This window comes from Melospiza melodia, chromosome 18 (assembly GCF_035770615.1).
Source record: "Melospiza melodia melodia isolate bMelMel2 chromosome 18, bMelMel2.pri, whole genome shotgun sequence".
Classification (NCBI taxonomy): domain Eukaryota; kingdom Metazoa; phylum Chordata; class Aves; order Passeriformes; family Passerellidae; genus Melospiza; species Melospiza melodia.
Window position 1 is genome coordinate 4,048,983 of NC_086211.1, and position 26,258 is coordinate 4,075,240.

Below are 26,258 nucleotides of genomic sequence, written 5' to 3' on the forward strand. Positions count from 1 at the left end.
CTAGAAAAGGCACTCTGTGCCCAGGGAGAGGATCACGGTGGGATCTGCTCCACATTGCAAGTGCAGAATCAGAGGGTTTAAGCCTCCTCCTCAGCCTGTCCCTGGCAGGAGGCATTCCTTGTACACAACAGCACGGAGGAGCACTAATCTGAGAGCAGAAGCACATTGTGTCAGCCTGAGACAAAGGGATAAAGACAACAGAGGGAAGGAAGGGTGAGACACACAGATGGATGTGCACACAAACAACAGCACTGCCTTCACCATGGCACAGCAGCATTGCCAGAGCACTATCAGCAAAGCTGCTGTAAAAGTTTTTTTATGCATCACAACATAAAACAGAAGTGCCAATGACTTTCTCCTCAACGACAGGGACAGCGGGGAAGAAAGCACAAAGGTGCTGGTTTGCAAATGTTACATTCACATGATAGGTAGGATCTGGGTTTATTCAATCTCTTGACCCTGAGGGAAATAAGAGTCAGAAACATGAAAAGTTTGTTGTACCTCTACATGCACAGATTCAAGAGGACTCAAAATTAAACTTATCAGTACACACATTTAGAAATACTGATGCAGAATTCCCTTCACCTCCACCCACGCACTTCAATACTCCAGCAATGCAGTCCATGTTATGATAAATGTATTATCCTTGAACTGCAGGTATGGCACTGCACCATATATTTCTTTTCCAATAATCATATACCATTTAGTTACTTCAAAGTATTTAGTCATAAATGGCCTTTGCACTTCTTGACAGATAAGAAATAAAAAATAGGGATATTCATTCCCCAATGCACCAGCCAGACTACAATGACTGGAACTGAGTCTGTGCTTAACACAAATGTTAGGTGAGCAAACAGCACTAGTTCAGCAAAATAATGTTTTCTAAGTGCCTAAACATTTTAAATATTTGCACTATAGTTCCATTATTCCCTTAGCACCTTCTCTTCAAAAGTAGCATTGCTACTGAGTTGATTTCCTATGAACTCAATGCCAAAACCACATATCAAAGCCACAACATTCTCAGCTAATAAATACACAAAATTTGACAAATATGAACCTGAGGATGAAAGCAGTGTCACCAGAACTTCTGGTGCTTTGTGTAATAATGAGTTACAAACTTCAACTGCAGCCTGGAATCAATGTGGGACTCTTCTGGCAACCCACACTGAAGCTATGTTATCATCATTCTCTACTTTCTGGTCCAAGAGAGCAATACCCAACAAATTATTTTTTAGGTAACATGTTAGACCAAGGAGTTTATTAGGAAAAATATATGGCTTGGGGCTTAAAAGACCATAAAGTGGTTTAAAGAGACCTAAGGGACATTGATTTATCTACCAGAATCAACTTTCTCTTCAGGCTGCCGCAATAGAGCATGGAAATGAGAAAAACAGGATTAAAGAATCACATTATCTGCATAAAAAGCTCTAATGCTTTATTGTTTATAAAAATGACACTTCAAAAGTTATCTGAATGGTGTGACGTAAGATTGTACAATCCACTTCCACATCCTGCATTAAGTGCTGTTAAAGACTTCCTTTAATCAGAGTTGTTGGAGTTCACACCTCCCCTTTTTAACCCTCTGAATCTGTGCATTAGATAGAAACATGAAAAAGTAATGCTGGTGGAATTTGCAATTTAAGTTGCAAAGTTTCTTTCCTGTTTAAGAAAAAAGTATCGTTTTATCATCAGCCTACAGAATTGAGATATCAGGGGATTAAGGGGAATTTTCATATTACTTAAATTTAGCATCTACCTTATAAACTCAGGTTGGGAAGACTCCACCCAACAGAGAGAGAAACTCACTGAAAGGGACTTTCAGAGAAAAAAACTAAAGTTAAGTCTTCTAAACCACCTCACTTCACTATTTTCTCCCCAGAAGCAGCAGCCTCCACATATTTATAAGAAGTCAGGCCATATACATTGCCTTGTGTTTTGTCAGAGTTGGAAAATTCTTCCCCAATTGAAGCTGATCATAGGAACACCGGCAGGGTCATGGCCCAGCCGGGTCCTGTCACCTTGTTTGCATTGTCCCTGATGCCTGTGTGACCCAAGTCTATGCTGGTCCAGGGAGCCAAACAGCTGAACATTAAAAACGCTCCCCTTAAAAAGCCTAGATCCAAATTTCTAATCTTACTGAGGGTGCCATTTGTATTGCACCTCAGAGGCATTTCACTGCTAAAACACAATTAGCAACAGACCAGTGTCTATTCTAGGAATAAATTTGTTATTTTCTGTAGCAAAGCCAGGACAAAAAAAATCTTTGTGAACTAAAATACAAATGCTCAAGATATGATACACAAGTATCACATACATCTAGAAGTCAAGAATCTGTGCCATGAGCAGATCCTACAAACCCAGTCATGTATGTTTAAAAGCAATGATTTGGGATCACTTTAAAATAAAAGGCTCCTCCCCTCTCAGCCATGTCACCCTTTGAACCTTCTGGGGCTGTGGCATTCCAAAGGCCATGTCTGTTAAAGGAATTGCAAAGTCCTTTACTCCAGAGGCAGATGTAACTTCAGAAACCCCAAGTTCTTTGGGAACAGGCCTTTCCATGAAGTTACATTTTTGTTCTACTTGAGCTCTGTGCATGGTGAAGGGTCATGTTTGAGGCACGTGCATGGAAGAATCTTTATTCACTAGAAAATACTCGCTTGATAGTCAGAAATAGAACCCAAATCTCACCAATTACTTGCTCTCCAGCTGTAATAACTGTAAGTAGTCTAATCCAATGCCATGCTATAGCTGCTAACTGTTCTTCCACTGGTTCACACAAAAGTCTTCTTGTGCTGAATTTAAAAGATTTCAAGCAAATGAAAGATGGAGCCAAGCACTGACAAGGAAACAAAATACTGAAAAACTGAGTAGTGGGCAGCACTCAGTCTCAGTTCTGACTGTGTAGACAGGAAAAATAATAATTTAAACTTAATCATAATGTCTGTGCATTAATAATTTGTATTAAAGATGCAAAGATACCTTACTTCTGGCATTTTATAATCTCTGCACAAATCTTAGGAAATCTGTTCTATTTCATATGTTTTAACTTCAAGAAAACACAATCTTGAAAATATCAACATATCATCAATTTGTTCCTTAAAAGCTATTTAAATACATGTCATGTATGTACATATGCAGAGGGAGGAGGAAAGGCTTATTTCTGCAATGAACTCAGCAGGAACAAGATTTTGCTCTATGAGGACTCTAACTGCCTCTAGTCAGTTCACAAACTCATCACAGCACAAAGGTCCAGCTGGACCAAATAACCAGGCCATCCAGAATGGGATGTTCAGGTAAAGATGTATAGAAAGTTGATAAATGCAAGGAAATCTTTGGAGTCAAGAATGTGTTCCAGCCTTGTATGTGTATGGTGATAAGAACAAGACAATAAAAGAAATCGCTCTCAGCTCTACAAAAGCCCAATCCCTTCACTTAACAGATTCCTGATAACTCATTTGAGATTGTTTTTTAGTATTTCTAAGTTTAAGCAATCTTTAAAATATTGGACAACATTTGCCTTCATTATTCAAAATACATGACTACGCACAGAGATGGCAGAACCTTCCAGAACAAGTTTTCAAAGACACAGATTTGCCTTATGTTCTTCTTAAGTGAGGTGAAAGCCACAGAGCAGAGCTACCACAGCCTCTCTCCACACCCAGGCCATTCCTGCTCTGAGCATCTCCTGGCAGTGCATGAACACAATGATAATAAACACCCATTACTTATGGTCTCCCTTCACCTCTAACAGGACCATTACACTGCACTCTCAAGGAACCATGTGAAACTCTGCACTTGGAATGTTAACATTATGTGCTCACAGCTCTTTGAACTTGCTGTAAGAAGTCTTAAGAATAGGTACTTTTCCAGCAAAACATAAACATATAAAGCAAACCAAGAGTTACCACAGCAGAGAGAGTGAGAAGTCGCATGATCTGGCCACAGAAAATGCCAACGATCTCCACCCCACTTCTATTTAGACTGGATCTACTCCTCCAAATCAATTGCTTAATTATTATAATTATATACACAAAAAAGCCAACTGCTTAAAACTAGCACATACTTAAAATGCTCTTCTAAAGAAAAGAAACACAAAAGGCAAACCCAAGAAAAAATCTTTAGTTTCCAATAAAGAGTAACAGAGTCTTTTGGAATTAGAAATGGTTCCTTCTACATTTAATTCATAATCTTTTTCACTCTCCAGTAGGTATTGCCCTAACATTGTACCATCTCTCCATCCTCCTAACAACCAAATACTCTACATGCAAGTTGTTTATCATCTCTGCACCTAATGCAATTTGAAATTTGCTTGAAAAGGCTTCTTACACTCAGCATATTTATAATACACCAGATCAAATATTTGAATTAAGGAAGTTGGGCCCCAGAAACATTTTCATCTCTCTACTGGGTCATGGCTTCTTTCAAAGCATAATGCATATCAATATCACCTTAAATGTACATTCAGGTATTTTTAGAATTCTGAATACAGATTTGATTAAGTAGCATAAAAAGATTACAGTTCCATTGCCATAAAACTAAGAAAAATCAGACAAGCTTCTCTTTCTTAATATTTAAAGATACCAGGCTTCTGCTGGAGAAGCTTAAAGCTTTGCTCTTCTTTTATCTATTTTAAAATCTTTCTGAACAACAGCTATCAATCCAAAGAAATATAATTTCAAAGTATTCTTTGATTCTTCAACAAAAGATAGACATTGGGAAGGCACTTAAATCCATTCAGATGCATGTAGAGTAGCCTCTAGCAACTTGCAACCTATTTTAAATAAGCAGAATTTTTCTATTTCCATACAAATATTCCAGTAGTTTAGTAAACATTTTGTACCTCAGTAGGCATCCGTGTTTGTTAATCTCATACATAAGGAATAAATTCCAAAGCTGCAGGAGCTCTGTGTATTCCCAGGACTCTGCCCAGGCACGCAGACCCCTGAGCCAGACTCTGCAGGAGGATGTTCCTCCAAGTGCAGTAGGCAGCCACTGGGGCCAAATGATTCATTCCTACCACCACCTCACAAAGTCTAATTTGATAATTATAGTGATTATCAATTAGCATCTCATCACTGTTTGATGACACACGATGACTTGAGGCTAACTAGCATCTCGTACATCATTTAATAAAAATGCCATGGAAAGAGGGCTGGTGGCAGAGGCCAGCAGGCAGAGAGAGCTGAGCAAACAATGGAGAGTGCAACAGTTTGGGGACTCGTACAGGTTAATTTTTCTGAGCTGGGCCAGTGCAGACACACCCCAAGTGTGAGGGGGCCCTGTGCAGAGCCCTGGCCCCCACAGGAGTGGGAGCTCCATTCCCAGCCTGGGACAGGCCACAGCCTTTGTCTTCTGTACCCTGAACGTCACTCCCACCATGCACACCAACACTAAGGTTCAAAGAGAATCCTTCATTACTCAGGACAACAACCCAATGGACATTTTAGACTCATTAAACTCACTTTAAAAAGGAAAAAGAAAGCAGATAAATTTTATATTGAAATATGTAATGCAACTATCAGAAGACAGAACAGGTGAAGACCTAAGCACAAAATGAATTTACAAGTGGTTTTGTCTACAGTTCACCATGAGATCAGCTTTCACATGGATGATCATTCAAGTTTAGAGAATACTCAACCAACCTGTTGCAGCTGAAACTCATTTCTTCTGTTCACCTTGAAGTATAAGATACTTGATCTCAACAACTTTACCTGATCTGTTTCCTAGGAATGAAGAACCTGCATTTCAGTATGCCTGAAATACTTCTTCTGTCTTTAATGCTGGAATAGTTATTATGGAAACATTAGCTGGTTATAGCATTGTATTGTGATTCATTCAGAAGAGCCATGGCCCACATATTTAGAATGTTCATTTTTTTATCTTATAAAAAGATTGAAGTCATGTAATTCTCTCATGCATATGACCATATCATTCCATTAGAAACTTCTGTGACAGAATTTCCATTTTCATGAAGGACTTTTATATTGTCATCTTCTAAAGTAAATTTTTGCATAAAAATGATGAATATCTTAGAATCCATTAGAATTCCGAGTGCAAAAAGAACATAAGTTATAAATTGATTCAAATTTTGTGAAATTCCAATAAAAGCCCTCTACATCAAGACCACCACACTGGTTTTTGTGTCAAGTAATTCTTAAGAGGACTAACTAATCTTCAGCATTATATAAAAATTACAATGTATTTTGTTTCTGCATTACATAATTGTTTTATCTTTCATTGTTTCATGTCTTCTACACTTCATAGCTTTATCTGCCCCAATATTTTTCATAAATAATATATCTTATTCTCTTCCCTTCCCCTCCTTGCCTTAAGTACTCTTAGTTACTTAAAGCTAACTTGGTGTAAGGACTTTTTTGGGGGATAGTTTGTATACACTACAGAACTCCCTGAGATACCTGAAATTGACACTACTGCAAATGCTGAGTAATCTGAAATAAGCGATTGAAAAATTATGCTCTACTATGCGCTAAACAAAAGTTTCAATTCACTTTTAATCCAGTAAGGTGGCTAGTTTACTACTAACCGTAGAAAAACTAGCACCTAAAGTGATTCCTGAATCCCTGGCACCTAAAACTACCTTTTATTTTTTTTTTTTTTAAGGTAAGCAGCAAGAATCATCAGCATTTATCTGCCAACATGAAGCATCATATTGGCACCTATCAACAACAACTACCGAAAGAGAAAAAGCAAAAAGTGACGTGAATTTTAATTTGCAGAGATAATTATGTCAGGTATGGCTTGTTTCAGGATAACAATACCCTGTTAGGGCTTGCAGGCCTCAGCAGAAGTAATTTGGGAATAGCAGTGACAGCATAAACAAAGCACTGAGAAAGGTTTATGAGGGTGGAGTCCATGTAAAACACTGGATTAAATCTCTTCTGTATCCTGCGGCTCCAAACTTTCCGAGGATGCAGCAGTAAACCCAGAGCAGACAAACTACAGCAGACTTGGCTTCCAACTCCTCTTCCTCAACACATGAGCCCCATCCACTTATTACAACTGAACGCACTGTTGTTCCCTGTGAAATACTTGAAAACAAAGAGCTAAACCACAAAGACTATTCCCCTTCATGGAGTATTAACTTCCGCTTTAATAACTAACTCCTGGTCCCTCTCGATACAGTTCTGCATTGTCCAGCACACCCCACTTCAGCCAGACAATGCACACAGCAATAAAACTCAACCCAGCAAAGAAAGTGAAAGCTGCGTTTGTTCAGCGTGTTATTTGGCGCAGCCAACTGTAATGCTTCTGCCTGCCATTTATTGTTTACTCTGTCAAAGGATTATTAAGAATTAAGCTACATTTGGCAATTTTTTGAGAAGGGAATTTACATGCAAAGTGACTGACACTTGGTATTTAAAGTCTATTGGTCGACTCTGACCCTTCGTTTACAAGTGACTCATTTGACTGCAAGGATCTCTGATGTGGAAATGCTCAGATACGAATCAATTGCAGTTTTTGTCTCGGGTAAATGTTACTTGGCAATCCAAAAGAAATGAACAATGCTGAGACCGAGGCTCACATAGAATAGTGCTCATATGTTTAAAGAATTCCTTTTACATGCCTGGTTTAGTTCTAGTCGGAGGATTTATGACTCCCCTTCTCCTAATAACTTATCTCAGAGCACAGTGGTTTTAAACACACACACACAGACACAGAGACACACACACACAAAACCAGCAGTTAACTCTTTTGCTGCCTGAAAGAACAGCACGGATGCATTTAAGTACATTTAAAAAGCAGGACTGTGATTCTCCGTGGGAGGTTGGGATAGGATAAGGATAGGACTAGAAAGGGAGAGAAACATGAAGGTACAGTTTGCAAATCCCTGCTCCATAAAGAAACGATTGTGTGTAAGAAACGACCATTCCTACATGAATCAGCTCAGTGCGAATCCTGCAGTTTATCTCTGATAAGGATAAAAGTAAAAGGGTTTGTCTGTACCCGAGCAAGATTCCCTTGCTCTCAGAAGGCAGATGCAGCATTTCTATAAACAAAAATGTCTCTAGCCCTACCTTGTGCCAGTGCTTGCAACATGTGGAGCTGAAGCAACAGAAACGCCCACCATCCCCGACAGAAGATGAAACAGAAGTTTAACTTTATCATCATTCCGCCTCGCCTGCTATTCCTTCGGGCAATAATTTCGCGATCCACCTTTCTTTCAACCGGTATTGCCTCACTGATGCCCATCCGATCCGACTGGCTGCCACTCCTGGCAGCGCTTTGGTCATCGCTCATTCCGCACCCGCGGGCCGGGCTCTCTGAGGAGGGTCGGGAGCCTGTGCCCCGCGCTGTGGGGGGAAGCGAAGCCCCCACTTGCCAGGATCGGCGGGCTCTTTGATTTGTGCTCGCTCCGCCTGCAAGCCGGGAGCAGCGCTCCGTGTGCCTCTCGCTATGACAGTCGCCACCTAAGTCAATGTTTCTTGTGGAGGTATTGATTGCACCAAAACAACCAGTCAGAAATGTGAAACACATGTTTCTCTGCACTGTCACATCCGATGCTTTCAGCAGAGAGGGAGTAAGTTCACTGGGCGTCAGTATTTCAGTAAATCCGGATCCTTCAGCACATCGCAAACAGGAACAGGGAGAAACTGATCCATTTTAGCAGCCACCAGCAGACAATCCAAAGAGAACCTTTTATACCGCAACAGTGATGGAAACTGTTACCCCCATCATTTTTGTGGAGCGTGGTGAGTTCTCCAGCATGTGTCCCATTCTCCTGTACAAACCCTCCGATGGAAGCGTTAAAAATTCTCGCAGAAGGGGGGGAAAAAAGCGACAAGGAAAAAAAAAACTAATTGAAAGTATCTCGTTATTCCTTGCGCTAAGGATTTATTTCAGACAATTTCAAGATTAGCCATGCAGACAGGGTAGTCTCCTGATATCCCCGCAAAGCTCTGCATAGTTTATATTAATCCGATTTTCCTTGGAATACAAATCTCTACCGTCAATAGAAGGGTTTGAAGGGTCCTCGAGCAGGTAAATCGAGCAGCTCCGGCTGTGATTCCAGCTCGCTGTGCAGTCAGCCACAGGCCGGTGCCGGTGTCACTTGAACTCCTCACGTTCAGCCGGAGGTAAGGAAAACCTCAGTTGATCCTGTCTCCCTCCTCGAAGGCTAGTGCCGATCCCTTCCTTACAGGGAGACCACGACAAAAATCACCTCTAACAGAGAAAGCGCTCTTTCTCTGGCCGGTTGTGGACGCAGTGAGGAAGCAAACCCTCAGCTGGACAGTGTCCGGGGTGGGGGGAGCGAAAATCTCCCGAAACAAACAGCAACAAGGTGAAATCCTCCCAGCTCTGCTGAGCCGGGCTCCTGCTCTCCGCGCTGATGCAGCCCAGGGATCCCGGTCCTTCCTCCGAGCGTCTCTCCCTCACAGGCGCTGTAAACACAAGGGGGAAAGCGCGATCACAACAGCGGCAGCGGCGGCAATAAAACCCAACCGAAAAAAAAAAAAAAAAAAAAAAAAAAAAAAAAAAAAGAGAAGGGAAAGGGAAAGCAAGCGCTGGAGGTTTTATATTTGAACAAAGCATCGGGGTATTGTTTCAGTCCCGCCTTCCGTGAAGGGAAAACTTTCGTGGGAGATTCCCTCCCCCCCTTGTTAAAAGAAAGGAAAGGATAGGAGTAGTTATAAAAGAAGTGCACCGAGGATAAAGGCGAGTTAAAAACAAAGCACCTAAGCGCGAAGTTGATCAAACACGAGCCCCGCCAGCTCTCCCCCGCCCCCCAGAGCCGCCTCAACTTTTCTCACCGCCTGAGGCGGCGGTGCGGCGCGACCCTGCCCGCGCCCCCCGCCATCCCCCCGCGTCCACCTCGGCGTCCCCGCCCCGCGTCCCGGCTCCCCCTTAGCTCCCTCCGAACCGGCAGCGGCGCTGCTGGCTCACCTCCCGGCTCCCCGCACGGCTCTCCCGCCCACAGCGCCTCAGCCCACCTTCCCCTGACCTACACCTCACTAGCGGGGACGTGTCTGGGCTGGGAAGGAGGGGGGGCGCATCCTGCGCGGGGCTGAGGGGATGCGTGTGCGTGTGTGTTTATCTGTGTATTTGTACGCGTGTGCCACTGCCGGGACTGGGCGGTGCGGGGCCGGGGAGGTATTTCAGTGCAGGTTCCGCAGCGGCGGGAGGGGGGACACAAGCACCGCCATCCCCTTCCCCTCACGCCGCCGGCGCAGCGGGACCTGCGCTCCCTCCGGCCGGGGCGCTCATTGGGCGGCAGAGTGGGGCGGGCGGCGCGCGCGCGCGCGCAAGGGGCCGCTCGCGCAAGGGGCCGCGCGCGCCCGCGCAAAGGCGCGAGCGGGGCTGTGCCTCGCGCCCCCCTTTGCCCCATCCACACCCCACGGCGCGCGCCGGCCCTGAGGGGACGCGGCCCTCGGTCCCCGCCGTTCGTTCCCGTCCCCATCCCCGTCCCCATCCCCGTCCCCATCCCCATCCCCGTCCCCATCCCCATCCCCATCCCCATCCCCATCCCCGTGGTCCCGGCGGGGCGCTCCGCCGCCGCGTCCCCGCGCTAACAGCGCCCCCTAGGCCCGCGCGGCGGTGCCGCGGGCGGGGACACGCCGGGCCCGCCCGGACAGGCCGGGCCGCCGCCGCCTCATCCCGGGCGCGCCCCGCGGCGGCCGCGCTTCCCGTGCGCCGGAGGGCGAGGAGCTGGAATGTGGTGACCGAGCCAAGGGAGCCCCGAGGTGCGAGTTAACCCCGTCCCTGCGCGCTGGGCTGTGCGGTGCTGCCCCGTGGAGGGGAGTGAGGGTGCAGGTTGGCAGAGCCAAAGTTTGAGGTTGGCTCCTGCTCCTTCTGCCTTTTTGAGAGGCCGTGTGTGATGATGGAGCCGTGCGGCAAACACTGTGTATTATCACATCAAACACAAGGTCATTTTCCCCTTTTATTAACAGTCGGTGTGATGGGTGTCTGACAGGTGTGTTACCCAAGAAAACACCTTTTTCTCAAGCCTGTGTTATTTTACAGCATTCAAGAAGGTAAAGCAGCGTCACAGTTTGCACCCCAGCACAGGGGAACACTTTCCCTGGTTCCCAGGCAGTGTCTCCTGTGCCCAACACAGGCCCTCAGCTGCCTCCCTATCCAAGCCATTCCATCCATCAGCATCCAGAGCTGCAGGGCAGCTTTTCCTCCTGACCCTCCCTTTGTATCTCCCAGGTACATCTGTCTGCCAGATTCCCTCCTACGCCAGTCCCTGCTGCTTCTAGTATCCAACAGGTTATTAAGTTTTATGACATCTCTTGTCTGCCCACCCTTTATCCTTCTCTGTGCCAGCTTGTTCCTGTGTGCAAGTTGCTGTACTCAAGTTCTCCTTATTGTGCCACCTTTTCCTGGTATGAGATATGAGCTGTATTCACCAGCCACCTCTTCCTTGTGGTAAATAGAGTGAAAATAGCGATTCTGTTGTGCCTGTCACGTCACACTTTCCTTTTTTTGTGCGTAGACCACATTAATAATTATCTACACATATCAGGACTTGGTGCTTATGATTTTCCCTGTAATGCGTCCGCTTTGAGAACAATGCAAACTGAACCCAGATTGTGTTCAGAACTGACCTCAAGGAAGTAACAATCTGTTTGTAACTCCCATTGCACCATTAACAGTAGTTATTATACTGCAGCATGAAAAAAACCCTCTTTTTCTTTAACCAGTAATTTTGGGTGGGACTGATTTGCCTTAACTGGAAGTGGAAAATATATTTAATCGTGTGTTGGGCAGTTTTGTTTTGGTATTTTTTTTAAACACTGTTAACAAAGGAACATAGGGCTGCTCACGGAAATTTCAGTTTAAGATTTCAAATTCAGTTTGATATCTAAAAACGTCCTCGGTGCTTCCTCGTAAGTTCTAAGGGAGGCAGTTTGCAGTGGTTATGAGAGTATTGTGAAAAGTCTGCTGGAAGAATCATTGTAAGACTGTTGAAACCAAGGTGCTGCAAAGGAGAAATGCTCATTTCTGTAACATTGCTCAATTTCAATGGAAGTTTGTTTCACTTTGAAATTGATATGTTTTCCTTGTAGCCCTTTAAATCTGTTCAGCATGCAAACATGAGCATCGGAAGGTAATCTACAAACATAAACACAGGAAAGTAACCTATTTTCATCACTCAGGCGTCGCTTTCTTATTTAAATATGATGTCGTTCATACTTGACATTTTGGGTGAAATGTTTGCAGTTTGTTCTTTTATTTTTATCAACAAGCACGTCCAAGAGGACAATATTCATGATTCGGGGTTTTTTTCTGTTTACCTTGGTTACAGTAAACGTACTTAACAGTGTTCATATCTGAAAAAAATATCTGAAATCTTGTGATTTAGATTAGTGAAAGCTTTTTACCACTTCTTCCTCCTGCATGCATGTAACAGTTAAACACACAGCAGAATACTGGTAGGAGAACAGTTCGCCCACCTGAAAAAGCAGAAACAACAAATCTGACGGTCATAAAGACAGAAAAAAGAACGGGATGAGTTTTCAGGAATTTTAGAAGTAAACACAGGAACAAAAGGAGCAACGTAGTTAGTTTTATTTAAAGGTGGGAAAAAAGAAGGTTTAAAGTATTTTTTATCGATGACAGTTGCGTTTTGAAATGAGGTGTAAATGCGGTGAGATAATGAGACAAAAGAGAAAGGAAGAAAAGGCTCCACTACCAAAGAGAGGCCATTTAAGGAAAGGCAGCCTTCTAGCCAAGAAAGTGAAATCATGGAATTACTTCCACTGGAAAATCTCACCAATGTTTTTTTACAATCTTCTAATCTTCTTTTATATCTTCTGGGGTTCAGTTTATTGACTCCTTAGCATTTGGAATTAGCTAATGTCCTACAGATGGAGCGTTCTTATATGCAAATAATTTTATATGATCTTAAAGTTTTGCTTGTTTGCTGAGGGGTTTGTTCGATTTGTTTGTTTGTTTTTGAGCACCGCAGCAAGTTGTTGGGACCTGCTGTATGTCCTCATGCAGTCTCTGCTTCTCACAGTCATTGATGGGTGGTACCCAGCTGGGATCTAGATTATGGCAAACGTGATGGTTTTTAGCCAGGTAATTGCTGTGGTTTGTTTGGCTGGTTTAGTCCTGCAAGCCAAATAATTATACTGCATTCTCTAATATCTATTAAAAAAAAAATCAGTGATTTTTTATGTGATATTTCTCAACAGCACACTTTCTTTGTTGATGACTTACTCCACCTGGAAAATTTAACTGGTAAAGCAAAAGTCTTTACCAAAACCTTCGAAAATTAAATGGAGACATATATGAACACTATAACAGGCAAAATAAAAGTTGATATTCTAGTAAGGTCTTCTTCATAAGTAATGTAGAACAATTACTATTTTTAATTCCTTGGATAGAAGGTATGGATCTTGTTGGTACCCTGAAAACTGTTCCATGGGTTGTTCCTACACTTCCATTTTCCTTCATTCAAAAGCTTAAAGTGCAAAATTCAGGACAAGCAATTTTATTGACTACTGCATGATAGTCCCAGAGGGTTTTTATATTGCCTTTCCTTTTCTCCCAAGGGGGACAGTGCTTTAGAAAACAATGACTTTGCAAGTAGAAAGTAACTTTCTTTCAAATGGGAAGGTTTTTCAGCATATTAAATCAACCTGAATTCAATGAACTTTTGGGAGGGGGCTAAAACCTTCCCTAGCAAGGGTGTATTCCCGAGGGTCACTAGCCAGCTGCTCTGCTTTTATCAAGTAAATATGCTTCTACGTCAATAAAAAACGTTGGAAGAGAAGGAAAAAGTCTCCCATTATATGCTGGAAGTCTCAGGGGAGACATTAGGCAATGACTTCACCACACTTCTGGAAGTATCTCCTGCAGCAAACACTGTTGCAAGAGCAAGAATAACTCCCATTAAGTTTTACTGGCCTTAAATAACTTAATATGGTGTCAGTTTATAAAGCCCCCAAACAAACAGAATGACGAATTTTTGTTTTCTCCATGTGGTTTGAATTTACATAAAAGAAATTAGAATTAGATTTATGTACCTCTTACGTCTGATTTTAAATTCAGAAATGCGAGCAAATTCAGAGTTAAATTCCTTTGCTTGCTGCTTAATATGATTGTGCTCAGGAGTGTGGGAACAGGCGAGGTGCAGTTCTAAGGCACAGCTGTAGAAGTTGAGGGCAGAATGAATATATTGAAATGTTTCATGGCTTTTATGAGCCTGAGAAGGATCCTGCTAGAGCTGTAACACGTCTGTATTCATGCTCAAATACAGTTAAGCTGATGGAAGCAATGCGTGTGCCGTCAGGACAAGAAGCTAACGTGGCTTCTGAATTATCCCACCTCCGGTATTATCCCAAGGTAACGATAGGCTTTCTCATTTAGCCATCAGAAGAAATTCACAATGACCCAGCCATGTTGCCCTGCTGTGTTTTATGGAGCAGAGAGTTAGCAAAGTAACATAAAGGATCAAGACAACAGGTTCTGCGTTTTTGAAATGTAGACTTTGAAAACATTCTCAGAGCCTCCCAGAGGAAGTCTACAGGGGCTCTAATGATTCTACTCCAGACAAGTTGGGCTAGAATGGAGAGAGAGATCTTCTCTTAAGAAGTCTGTGCCTTCAAACAGCGGCGGGTCTGGCTACCCAGCCATGGGATCGCCCTTTCATGGTTCTGATGATGCCCCAGGCACGAGTGACCTGAGCGCTTTGAGAATTGTCTGAAATTGCCCATAAATACTGGGGCAGACTTCGGACAAAGACTGAATGTTTCAGTTGAACTTAACCTTTGTACTGAGGAGTGCCATCTTGGGGACTTTCTCAACTTTCTAGCTGATCAGGAAAAACTAAATGAAGCAGAATCTGAAACCATAAGTTCAAAAGAAATCTACTGAATAGCAGCTGAATATTACCAGTAAAATGCATTAATGCATCAGCTTACACTTGATCACACTAGGCAGAAGTCTTCCAGAGAATACATCAGACTGTAGGAAGTACAGTATTAGTTGCAGTCTATTTTCCCTCCATCCTTTTTTTCTTTTTTTTTTTCCCAGAACTAAACCAAAGCCCATTCACAACAGTAAAAATACTGGTTCTGCATGACATGTGTCAGGCAGGACATAAAATGTTAAACACTTTGAAATGAAATTAGATTTCATGGTGTTTTCCATTTTTCAATAACTCTGATATGAAAAACTCAACAAACAAAAAACCCACAAAATCCTTAGCTCAAGTCCTTGTACCCCATGTGAGATCCATTGTGATTTCTGTTGATTACAATTTTCTGAATTTCCTGATTAAGGGAAGCTGTAATATGCCCATGGTTTCTCCCAGAGAGGGTGCTAGTTTAGTCATTAGTGAACTGGTTATTGTCTTCCATATCCTTATTCACAAAAATATTATAAAGACCTAAATAACTTTCTTGCAGTCCCTGAGCAGTACAGAAAACTGATTTATCAAGGGTATTTTCAGATGCAGTATAAACATCTTAAGTAAGCAAAGACATCCATTGAACACTTTGTGATGTGATTCCTCCATTACAGTGAAGAACTGTGTTAAGTGTATGCATAGAGATCACATTCCAAAAAATAGCATATTCTGAGATCCTGTAATTGAGAAATGCAAAGTGCTAGATGTGACAAGTTAGTTCATTATTACAACCCTGCATTTTTCTGACTTGATTGACATGACTCAAATGGAAAAGCTTTAAAAGCAAAATGCCAGTGTGACAAACAGATAACAAGAAGGAGGATGGAAACAATTACCACAAGGACTTGAGCAGTTCCACTCACTAAAGGGGAGAAAACTGAACATCTCAGCCATGTTGCTGCTGCCACAGTCTACAATTTGTCCATCATATAAAAAATGGCAAAGTGAGGTTTAAAGAATAAATAGAAGCTATTTGCAGTGATTTGCCACCTTAGCTATAGATTCTTTTTTCCTCCATAGGATGTGAATATATTTTGATGAATAGTGTGAATATATTTTGATATATTCACATAGGATGTGAATATATTTTGATGAAATTAGGATTCAAATCCAGGGGAACCCGCCACTATGGGGATTTCAGCAGATACTTTTCTGCCATAATGACACCATGCTTTTCTTTTAAGGACATTTTGGCTTTATTAATCCTTTGCTCCTGAACACTTGTTTAGCCAAGAATGTTCCAGATTTATTGATGACTGAAGTTGAGATGTCAGTTTTAGATTCTGTAACTCTGGTTTACAAAAATAAAAAATGGACCAGACTTGGTTCAGGGCGATAAAGTGAGAGGGTTAATGTGAGTGAGCCATTGTGCCAGATGGTTTTTACAAGTACTGCTATTTTGGCATAAAATTAATGTTGTTCCAAAATATGTTTTGCCAGATATCTGTGCAGAGATTCTGACCAGCAGGTTCTTATATTTAGCAGCCAAAATAATTTATTTGTCACCACTGTTCTCCTTGGCTGCATCTTTGTGTACATCAGCTCAGCCCTTCTCTTGACTGACTGTACTGGCATCTACTCCATGCTTAACAGCTTTTTCTAGACTGCTTCTTCTCAGTTCTGTAATTCTTCCTTTCCTTACGAGTTATTTTTTCTTTTTTATTCTTTTTTTTTTTTTTAAGATGATCAAAAGCAATTATAATATATCTTTGAATCTTTTCAAGATAGGACAAGAGTTCAGATTAGCACTGGAGAGCTTTCCTTTCCACAGGTCTCTTATCATGATTCTGCTAACAGAAATTAATTTTGTAGAAATCCAGGCTTGGGCACGGACAGTACATTTCACCATTCTTACAGCTTTAGCTCAAGGTTATTATTGCTGCTCTGTGCTCAGAAGGGAAGACTGCATACTAATTACAGACATTTTATCTTAATTTCCATAGCAATTAAATGTTATTTTAAAAGGCTAATCTGAAATATTTTCTAAGTGATCCACTTGGGTGACACCATTGCACCATTTTTAGGAAAGCAATGAAAATGTATTTAAACGTGTGCTAAGGTCTTGAATCTCAATCTCACTTTTCACTGTTACTTTTCAGTAATACAGACAATATGAAATGCATATTCCTTGGAAGAAAACACCCACAACAAAGGAGTTCACACCCGTGATAAATTTAAACAGCAGCAGAATATCAAGATAGCTTTGACAGCATAGCTGATGTAAAGGAGAAATATTGGAGTAAAAATAAAATAAAACAAACTTTATTGAAGAAATTTATTTTTTAAAGGAAGTAGGAAAGCTTTGTGGTTATTTACATAGAAACCATTGATTTTTCTTAACTACTCTGTAATGCATCTATGCAGTAATTTAGAAAGCTTATACTTAAAACAGATGCCAGCATTATTCTTCAGAGAGTACTCGGAACACAGTGAGAGTGAGACAGATGGATGCAGCAGAATCAATAGTTCAGAGAACTCCATCAGGTGCTTGCATTTCGCATAGGTCAAGTTTGATGAAACCCCAGCTTCGTGTATCAACACTTCTGGTGTAAATAATTCACAGGAATAGAAAAAAAACCACTATGCTTATATGAGATGAATATAAATACACTTTTAAATTAATTGTTAGTGAGCTGTAATATGATTTGACTCATGTAGCTGGCTTAGTTATACATATGATCCTACTAAAACAGAGTTTTAGTACAGCAAGAAATTTGAGATTTTTGGTTTAGTAATGAGTTTAGTGAAATAAGGAAAACAATGAACTCTAAACTGAGTGGCATTTGCAATACAATAATGCTGCAGCCCCTTTGCTCTTCTAATGAATATACTGTAAAAAAAATTATAAATCTTCAATTAGTATTCAAATCTGATCTCATTCCTTATTTTGTATGTGTATCTTTAAGTGTTCCAAGATGACTCTAATGTGACCTCCCTTTGGGAGCAGCTCCACAGGGCTCCATAGGTCCAAGAGGAACAGGTACAACCTGCAGAGTGAGGTGTCTTGCTCTGTGAAGCACTCAGTGATCAGAACAGGACTCCTGTTGCCTTAACAGTGAAATAAAGTAAAGCTCAGCTCATTCTGGATCTCCCTAGAGGTGGAACTTAATTCTGTTCCAGCATGTTTGTTCAACTGCTGCAGCCCTGCACATTTTGGTGTCAGTACTTCTGATTTTTACTGGTAAGGTGAGAAAAACCAAAGGAAGTCGTGTTGTTATCATTTGCCCCTCTCTCCCCAGAACTGTTGTGGATTTCAGATTGTGTAGGATGAGAATAAGAGCTCCTTTGTTTTGCTGAGAATGTTTATCATTGCCTTTCCTGACAGACTTATAGAGGAGCCTTTCAAGCCCTCTCACAAGGGCAAAAATTAAGTAGATAAGGGTGAAACTTCAATATTGAGTTGTAACTTGGATTCATTTAGACACAACTGAACTCAGTTATGAAATTTATAACCTTAAAAGCCTAAATAAAAATAAAGATGGCTAAAGCAGCTGATGGGAGGTGGTGGATTTTGTAGAGAAATAGCAATATATTTCTTTGCTAGTCAAAATTAATACTTTAAAAGAGTTACTGAGATGAATGTAAAATACCTTCAAATTTATAATGCTTAAATAATACAAATATTATATTATATTGCATAATGCCTGGATATACAATGGATTCTTAAAGCAACTGCCAAACAAGTTCTATGAACTTCCAGTGTGTCTTTAGCAATAAAATTTCCAGAAGACTGGAAGGAAAACCCAATGTCATGTAAATATTTTAAAGTTAATGACTCCACAAGTAATCCCAGACATGTTAATTGAAGATCAGTTCCCATGCACTCAACAGACTGCTTAAGATGGAAACAGTAGAAACAAAATTAAAAATCAGTGCTGATTAATTTGTTTTTTATGGGAAACAGATATTGAACAGGAATGCTGGTGCTGTGGGTGACATCACAGCCTGGACAGATAATCCCCCATTGCTTCATTTAATGTTCTTCATTTGGCCATAATGTCTTGCCTGATTATGGTTTTAAAAACAAGTGGGTTATCTGATGTTCAGCCCTTTAGATTGGAATGATAAACTGAAGCAAACTTCAAAAATAATCTTTGGGTTGAAAGGTGTGTGGAAGGAGTGTGTGTTTGGGGCAACTTTGTCAGATCTATTTTTAGACCTGATGTTATTTAGGATCCTTGCTGAAGAATGACATTCTGAGAAATCTTTCATCTGTCAGGAAAAGCATGCTTTGGGACGTAAAAAAAAAGTCCACAGTTGAAAAGTGATGCTAAATTATTTCAGACCACAAATAAGAGTAGAGATTGTCAACAGTGAAATTTCATCTCTATGGTGACACTTGAAAAAGCTCAGCTAAAGCAACTGAAAGTGTGAAATTAGAGAACATAAACTGAAGAATGATAAATCCCTTTGTGGATGTCATAATTCTTGAGTAATATGAACTCTAGTGTGCTAGGGTTTGGAATTTAAGAGATTTTTAACATCTGAAATGAAATAATCACCATCGAGTTCAAGTAGTTTTATTTATTGCCAGTGTTCAGCAGCTTAGGTTTCCTGATCCACCCACTCAGACCATTCCAGTTGGTAACTGGTCTTCACATACTTTACCTAGACATGCAGTGGCCTCTCTATCTGTAGAAGATGTTGTTTATTTAGAAAATAATCTGTAAATAGACTTTTTGCTATTCCCGATTATATTTTTCTCAATGTTCAAAATTGCTTTCCAATAGAAGTAATAGTTGTGTCAATATTCCCACTTTAAAAAATTACATTTGTGTACATGATTTAGCTTTAAAAATTATTGGGAATTTGCAATATAAATGAACATTGCTTCATCAAACCTGAGAGAAACAGCTGCTTCACCAGCTGGAGTGAAATTCTGACCTTATCCATGGAAGTCTCTTCAGTAGTTCTAGGGAGAAGACAGGGAAGGAATTTGCTATTGCACAGTGGTTGATTGTTCTTGGTTTCACCTGAATCCAGCAATCTTTGTTGATCATAGCAGCAGCCAAAGAATTTCTCTAATGTGTGAGAAAGAAAACAAAAACAGCAGAAACTGTTCCAAATTCTGAGAGACTTGTCAACAATGAAATGTGTTAGTTGCTTTGATGACAAGAACAAAGCCAGCAAGGAAGTATATTTGCAATTAAATCCTTAAAAAAAAGTTTCCAATTTCATTTATTTGTAAAATGCATGGCAAAAGAAAGTGAGTTTGGAGTCTCCATAATTCTTTTATATGACAAGAGAAACTTTGCTTTGTGACATTCATTGAACAATGTCACATCTTGGTTTTTCTTTCTCCAGCTTTTCAAAAGGAGATTTACACTCGGTCTCAGTCATCTTACATACGTAGATTAACAAGAAATAAATTGGCCTTGGATGTTGGCAAAATCAAAACCATATGTTCAGAGAGTTCTTTCATTCAGTTGTAATTAATTTTTTACAAAATTAGTAGCTTTAATCAATTGGATACCTGGATGGAGTCTGAATCCTGTTATGGGTGTTTGAAGTCTCATGGAGTTGTAGTAGATCAAGCAAAGCTTTCATAGCTGTGACCTTTCTCCTTTCACTATATATATCTGTGTTAAATAATACTGAGACTAATTCTGCCTTTTGTCATAATGATATAAATCCAAAATAAAGCCTTAATACTGCAAGGACTTAGTACATGTACTCCAGGCAAGGGGCAAATCCTATATATTACAGCAGTAATATATGAATGCTTAACTTGCAGCAGATGAATATCTCTGCAGGATTTAATTTAAGCAGACACTTCTACTTTCAGTGGATGTCACCTGGAGCAGAGCTTGGTGTGCTGGTTGGAGACATTGTGCCTTGCTTGCTGTTATTGCTTGATCTCTAACAAGTCCCAGGGGCTTCCAGTCACTTAGCGTTCATTATATAGGCAAAAATTCATTTAAAGGCGTCCTAAAATGCCATAAAATAATGATTACAAAGCCTCTGAACAAAGAAAGAACAATACATCTTAAATTTCTGCTTGAAATACCTCAGATGTAGAATTTTTCTCTTACAAAGCGTTTTGAATTATTGTAGGTTTAGTTACTTTAAGGTATATTTTTAAGTAATATCCGTAAATTTGTCTCCAGAAAAATATCAAAAGGGTGAAAAAGAACCCTTGTTTGACTTGTGCCCCTGTGCTGAATAGTCACACTTTGCATTGGCTCCCTGATAAACACTGCAGCTGAGAGTAATTCTGAAGAAGAAAAATGGAAGAGCAGCTTTCCTTCCAGCACATTGCAGTATAATGTCTTATGACACAGCTAAGTATAGCTAATTTATTTGGAGCAAAGGGGTTATTAAGATGAAGATTAATGCACAAATAACTCTTTCCTGGAAGCTTACTGTGATGCATAAACTCACAAAATCTGTTGCATAGGAGGGTTTACAATTGTGCTCAGTGTGGCTGGGATCCTTTTATCAGTGCAGTAATACTCAGGGTGCTCTTCCAGAGGCCACTGCACAGCAGGGGAGAGGGGCCTGGACATTCTCTTTATCCCCACAAACATGCAAGTGTGTTTACTGACAGAGGAATTGTTGTATCTGGGGTTCAAGATCCATTATGATTCCAAGAAGAGTCAGTAGCATTATTCCATGCTGATAGCCTAGGAAAGCCACTAAGCAACAAATGGGAATTGTTGGTTTGTTGTGGTAACTGTGTTTTATAAATTACTAGACCATCATGGACTGCTTTTGTTTTGTTTTGCCTTTCCTTGGAGAACTAGGTATTAGGTAGAAATAATTCTGTGATTTTTAGTAGATTTGGGATCTTGCCCTGAGTAACCCCCCTATATAACTTCCTCCATGTATCTAATGTGGACCATATGTCTGGGGTAATAATTTGCAGGAATATGTCAGAATGTCCCTCTAGTAAGGTTAGGGGTAATAAACTGTTGTTAGTGGTTCCAAGGTCAAAGCTGAGTTCTTTCCATGGAAATAAAAGATAGCACTGCATTCCCTTGTCAAGTTAATACAGTGTGATAGAGCAGCTCAGGCTGCACATCCTGAAAGACTGTAAATGTCTAATAGATTTAGGAAAACTGTACCTCAGGGAACATATTAGGAAGGATTCATCAATGGATCAAAACTGTCTTGGAGCCTTACTTATTGGGGACCAGCACAGTTTTAAATTATTGCTTTCTTAAGAAAAGCCTCAAGACAAATTGTATTTCTTAGATTAGCTTTACACGAGTGGTCAATAGTTTCTCTTGGAGAATTTTGAGGGTTTGTTGTGTTTTTTTTTTTAACACTGGCATGAGCAATTTCAATAATTAGAACTCTGTAATTAAGTTTTGATTTTTTTCCCAAATGATTTTCAAATTGCTTAATGTGCTGCTTCTAGTCTGTCATTCTTTGCAGATGAAATTGGACATATTTGTGAAGTGTCTTAGCAGTGTGTCTCTAATGACAAAAAACTTTAATTATAAGATATGGGTTTGCAAGTTGTGCATTAATTAGACACAAAATTAACAAAGTGTGAATTTTGTACACATGTTCACACATACACAGAACATCAGGAAGTTTTCATGCATAGATGTGTCCCAGTATATGTAAGCATTTGGAATCAATACTGGTTTAAGGGAAAGAGCAATTAATAAGAATTCTGCTACTCTGTGTGTTTTGAATTGTTCTACAATTCATCCCTGGGAAATCAGTTACTCAATATTTCCAATGTGGCTGAAGTAGAAACTGGCCTCTATTTATGATTGAACTTAGATCTCCCTATTATGCTTATGCTATTTAAAGTCATGATGGACTGTAACTCACAGCTTAAACAAGAAAACTTTATACCAAGGAGCAGATAAATAGGATTAAGTTAATAATTCTGCAGTTCTGGAGCAATTGCTATTTGCAAAGCACAAACTGTGGTTTACTGATGACATCATTAGAGTCTTGCTTTAATTAAAGTCTATATTGCCTGTGTTTTACTATGACTGCCTGTTACTGTAAATTGATTTTATAGGGCACTAATTTGTAAACTGGATATTGCTGCAGAATAAGACTTGGTTATATTTTTGTGATCTAAATGCCACATAGTATTTAAGAATGCATTTAAAGTTAAGTATGTATTCAGCAGTTTGGTTGAACTCTTGCTTATTTAATTCCACTTCATGCAAATTCATGCCTCAAATAGACATACTAAAGATCTGATCCTTGTAATCTTATTGATATTGAGTAATGCCTTAATTGCTAGACTGTCATTTTGACATAGACTATTCTAATTTCAGAACAAGAAAAAACAAATGCAGGTTATTTAGGAAGCTGTGTTCAAGCTTAGAATTAAAATCTTTTGATGGTATCACACAGAAGAGGAAATAAGGTTTTAGATTTGTCTGTTATCAAATATAAGCCAGGGGTTGCATCCCATGGAAAGGAACGGATGCAGCTCCTTTATCGAGTACCTATTGATTTTTAGTGTTGAGAAGAGTGACCAAGGAAAATGAATTTGGAGAAAAATGGTGCTTTTTACTGATGCCTGCATTTGTTGGATCTCTGATTTTGTAGTTCCCATAACAACATCCAAATGACTGAGGACTCTGCACCATTGCTGCCCATTGAACCTACAGGATGTGGCTGCTATTGCTCCACTTTCCTCATTTCTCTGAGAAAGGCAAATGCGTTGGGAAGCTGGCTCCATGTTTTGTTCCAGAAAACAGAACTTTACTGCTATTCATTGTCTGTATTTTTCCATCTATAAAACCAACAAAACCCAAACACCTAGTGTTGGGAAATTCTTACATCCCACTTACAATTCATGTCTTTGTTCTCCTTTGAGTGCCCAGAGAAATACAGTACAGCTGTATATTTTTTTGTTGGAAAATTATAGCAACCAAGAAATGAAAATATTCTTTTTGTAAGCTACATTTTTATTTCCAGTTGAGTTGTATCAGCTTAGGCAGAACAATAGCAGAATCCAGCACCTTAAGAGGTTGAGGGACTATTTCTTTAAAATAACTTTAATCCTTTGGGATGCAAATGAATTAAGAGCATTTAAATGCCCTGCAATAAGAAAATACTATTTTTGTGACCTGCAATTTATACTTTGCTGAGTTAGATATTCATTTCACCAAATTTTTTTTATTTGCTTCAGGTAAACATGAGCTGCATTCTGGGACCTGTGTGCAGAGAATGGTTTATTCCAACAAATTGACAGCACTCATACTCCATCTACCATACTGACAGTACAAGTAGTTGATATGTCTTGAATTTGTTAAGACATTGACAGGAGAAAGATTTATAGGTTGGGGAGCATTATTTTGTTTATCCTGCTGGTGATGAGATGAAACTAATGCTACAAATATCTGATGGCAACCTGCTATCTTAGAGATAAAAAACATCTGAATTGCCAGTAAAAGAGTGAGTAACCTTCTTTGCAAGTTGCCATGATCTTTAATTTGTTTACTAAAGTTGTTTTCATAGAATATATATGTTAAACCTGACAGCTTGATTGCACTGGGGTCTTGCCCCAGGGCAGCTATTTGGATGCATCATAGACACAGAATATCAACACAAAATAATTTTGCTGGAATAAAAAATCTGTCTATCTTGCTGTCCATTTTGACTGTCTCAAGTGCACAATTCAACAGTTTTGTAAAATTGAATAGTATATGCTCCAATTCTCTCTTGGAATGTCGTGATGTTAGGAAACTATTGTGTTTCTGTGCAGAAGGAGATAGATCTTTATTCCACAGCAAAGCCTTGCCTAGGGCATTATGATTTTTCCCTACCCATATGTTTAATGTGTGTTCTTATATACAGATTGCTGTGAGGACAAACCTCTTCATAACCAGCTCTCAGCTATCCCTTACAAACCCTCGTTATGTTAATTAAACAGTTTTTGTTACCCCATACACAAAATACTAAGCCTGGAAGAAAACAGTTTTGGGAACACATATTAGCATCATGAAAGCACACAAACAGAGGTGTATGTTTATGTCAGGAAAATGTAATAGCTATTCCAAGCCCAAAAATTACCAAGCTAGAAAATTGCATTAGTATATTGGGGCTCAAGTTGATCTTTGAGGCATGGAGGTAGAGTTGAGAGACTGAACGGTCTGTCAGCCATTCAGGGATACTTAAGAATGCCAACAGAGAGGAAAATATATGTAGAGTTCTTCAGGCTGCTTAAGAGTGCTGCAGCCAAGAAACAACATTGTCACCTTGGCAAAAATTAAAGTTAAGAACCCCTGAATTAAGTTCATAATTGCAATGAAAATATGTTTGTAACACTGATTTAGATGAACCCAAATTGTCAGCACATTCTTCTTTATTTTATGAATATCATACATGCTCAGAGTCTGCCTGGACTGCACAGTAACTTGGTCTGCCGGATTTCCCACACAAGCTCTGAGAAACATCTGTGCCTGAGGTTAGAAACAGTTCCCAGCAGCCAAGAGCTGAAGCTGCACTGGGAAGGTTTGGCTGGGATGTGCTCAGCGTGTCACTTGGACTGCAGAATTGTTGTAGGTCCCTTCCTACTGCACTACTCTGTTCCCAGTGTGGGTTGAATTTTGCAGGCAATGGCAGCTGAAATCCAAGTCTCCACTGAGCTGTACAAGCTCCATTTTTCAGATTTACAGCAACTAAATTTGGGCAAATTTTCAGAAGAGTGGCAAAAGCTAAATCCCTGAGGTGAGTTATGGGTACCTGCCAGTATCTCAGTCCCTTTTCTAGTCCATGAGGCTTAATGTTCATTCTGTCATTGAGTTTCCCCTTATATTTTTGTTGTACTATATATCAATTGCTCAGTAATCCTTTCTTTTTCTTGTTAGATCCTTTGGTTTACTTAAAAAAAAAATTAACAACCAAGCTCACAGCCTAGAAAAAGCAATAAAATGAAACCTTCAAATATAGAACTATTCTGAAGTTTTTCTAACTGCAGCCTATTTGGGAAGCTCATCGAAAAGTCTAGGTGAAGGAGCAGGGAGAGTGCACCTGACTCTTTTAGCTGACATTGGAATAATTAATTTTATGAAAATGACTTCCATTGGAGGTTAATTTATTTTGGCTGACAGTCACATACATTAATAGACATATCTAATGCTGCAGTCAGTCTGAACTTTATTTAGAATAGTTTATTTATATCTTTGGGTGATTTCATTGCAAAGAGGTGGAAGACATTTAGGATCAAGTACGAACATTTTTTCCCAGTTTAAAAAAACACAAAGAAACAAAACCCCCCAGAATTTTGACTGCTTGAGTATTTTAGCCTTCTGATGGTTAAGCTTAAAATAGTTTGATTTCTTTCATCAGTGCACCTTAATCAGTTCCTTCAGATGACACAGTTGACTTCCTTGTACAGTAAGAAACATCAGACATCTGTCCTTTAACCCTGCAGTTTGTGACTTTAGGAGCAAGGATA

The 26,258-nt window shown here is 40.0% G+C and overlaps 1 protein-coding gene across 2 annotated transcripts in view; it reads right to left on the reverse strand.

The window, feature by feature from the left end:
- Positions 1–10,043, reverse strand: part of SDK1 (sidekick cell adhesion molecule 1) — a 387,464-nt gene extending 377,421 nt beyond the window's left edge. The window contains exons 1-2 of one of the 2 annotated variants that reach the window (XM_063171739.1): positions 9,966–10,043; positions 8,037–9,401 (exon numbers count right to left, since the gene is read on the reverse strand). In XM_063171739.1, the coding sequence (XP_063027809.1) occupies positions 8,037–8,496 (460 nt within the window). In that variant the 5' untranslated portion in view covers positions 8,497–9,401; positions 9,966–10,043. Of the gene's footprint in view, positions 1–8,036; positions 9,402–9,903 lie in introns of both variants that reach the window. The other variant, XM_063171738.1, reaches the window with a different exon arrangement.
- Between the last annotated feature and the right edge of the window lie 16,215 nt (positions 10,044–26,258).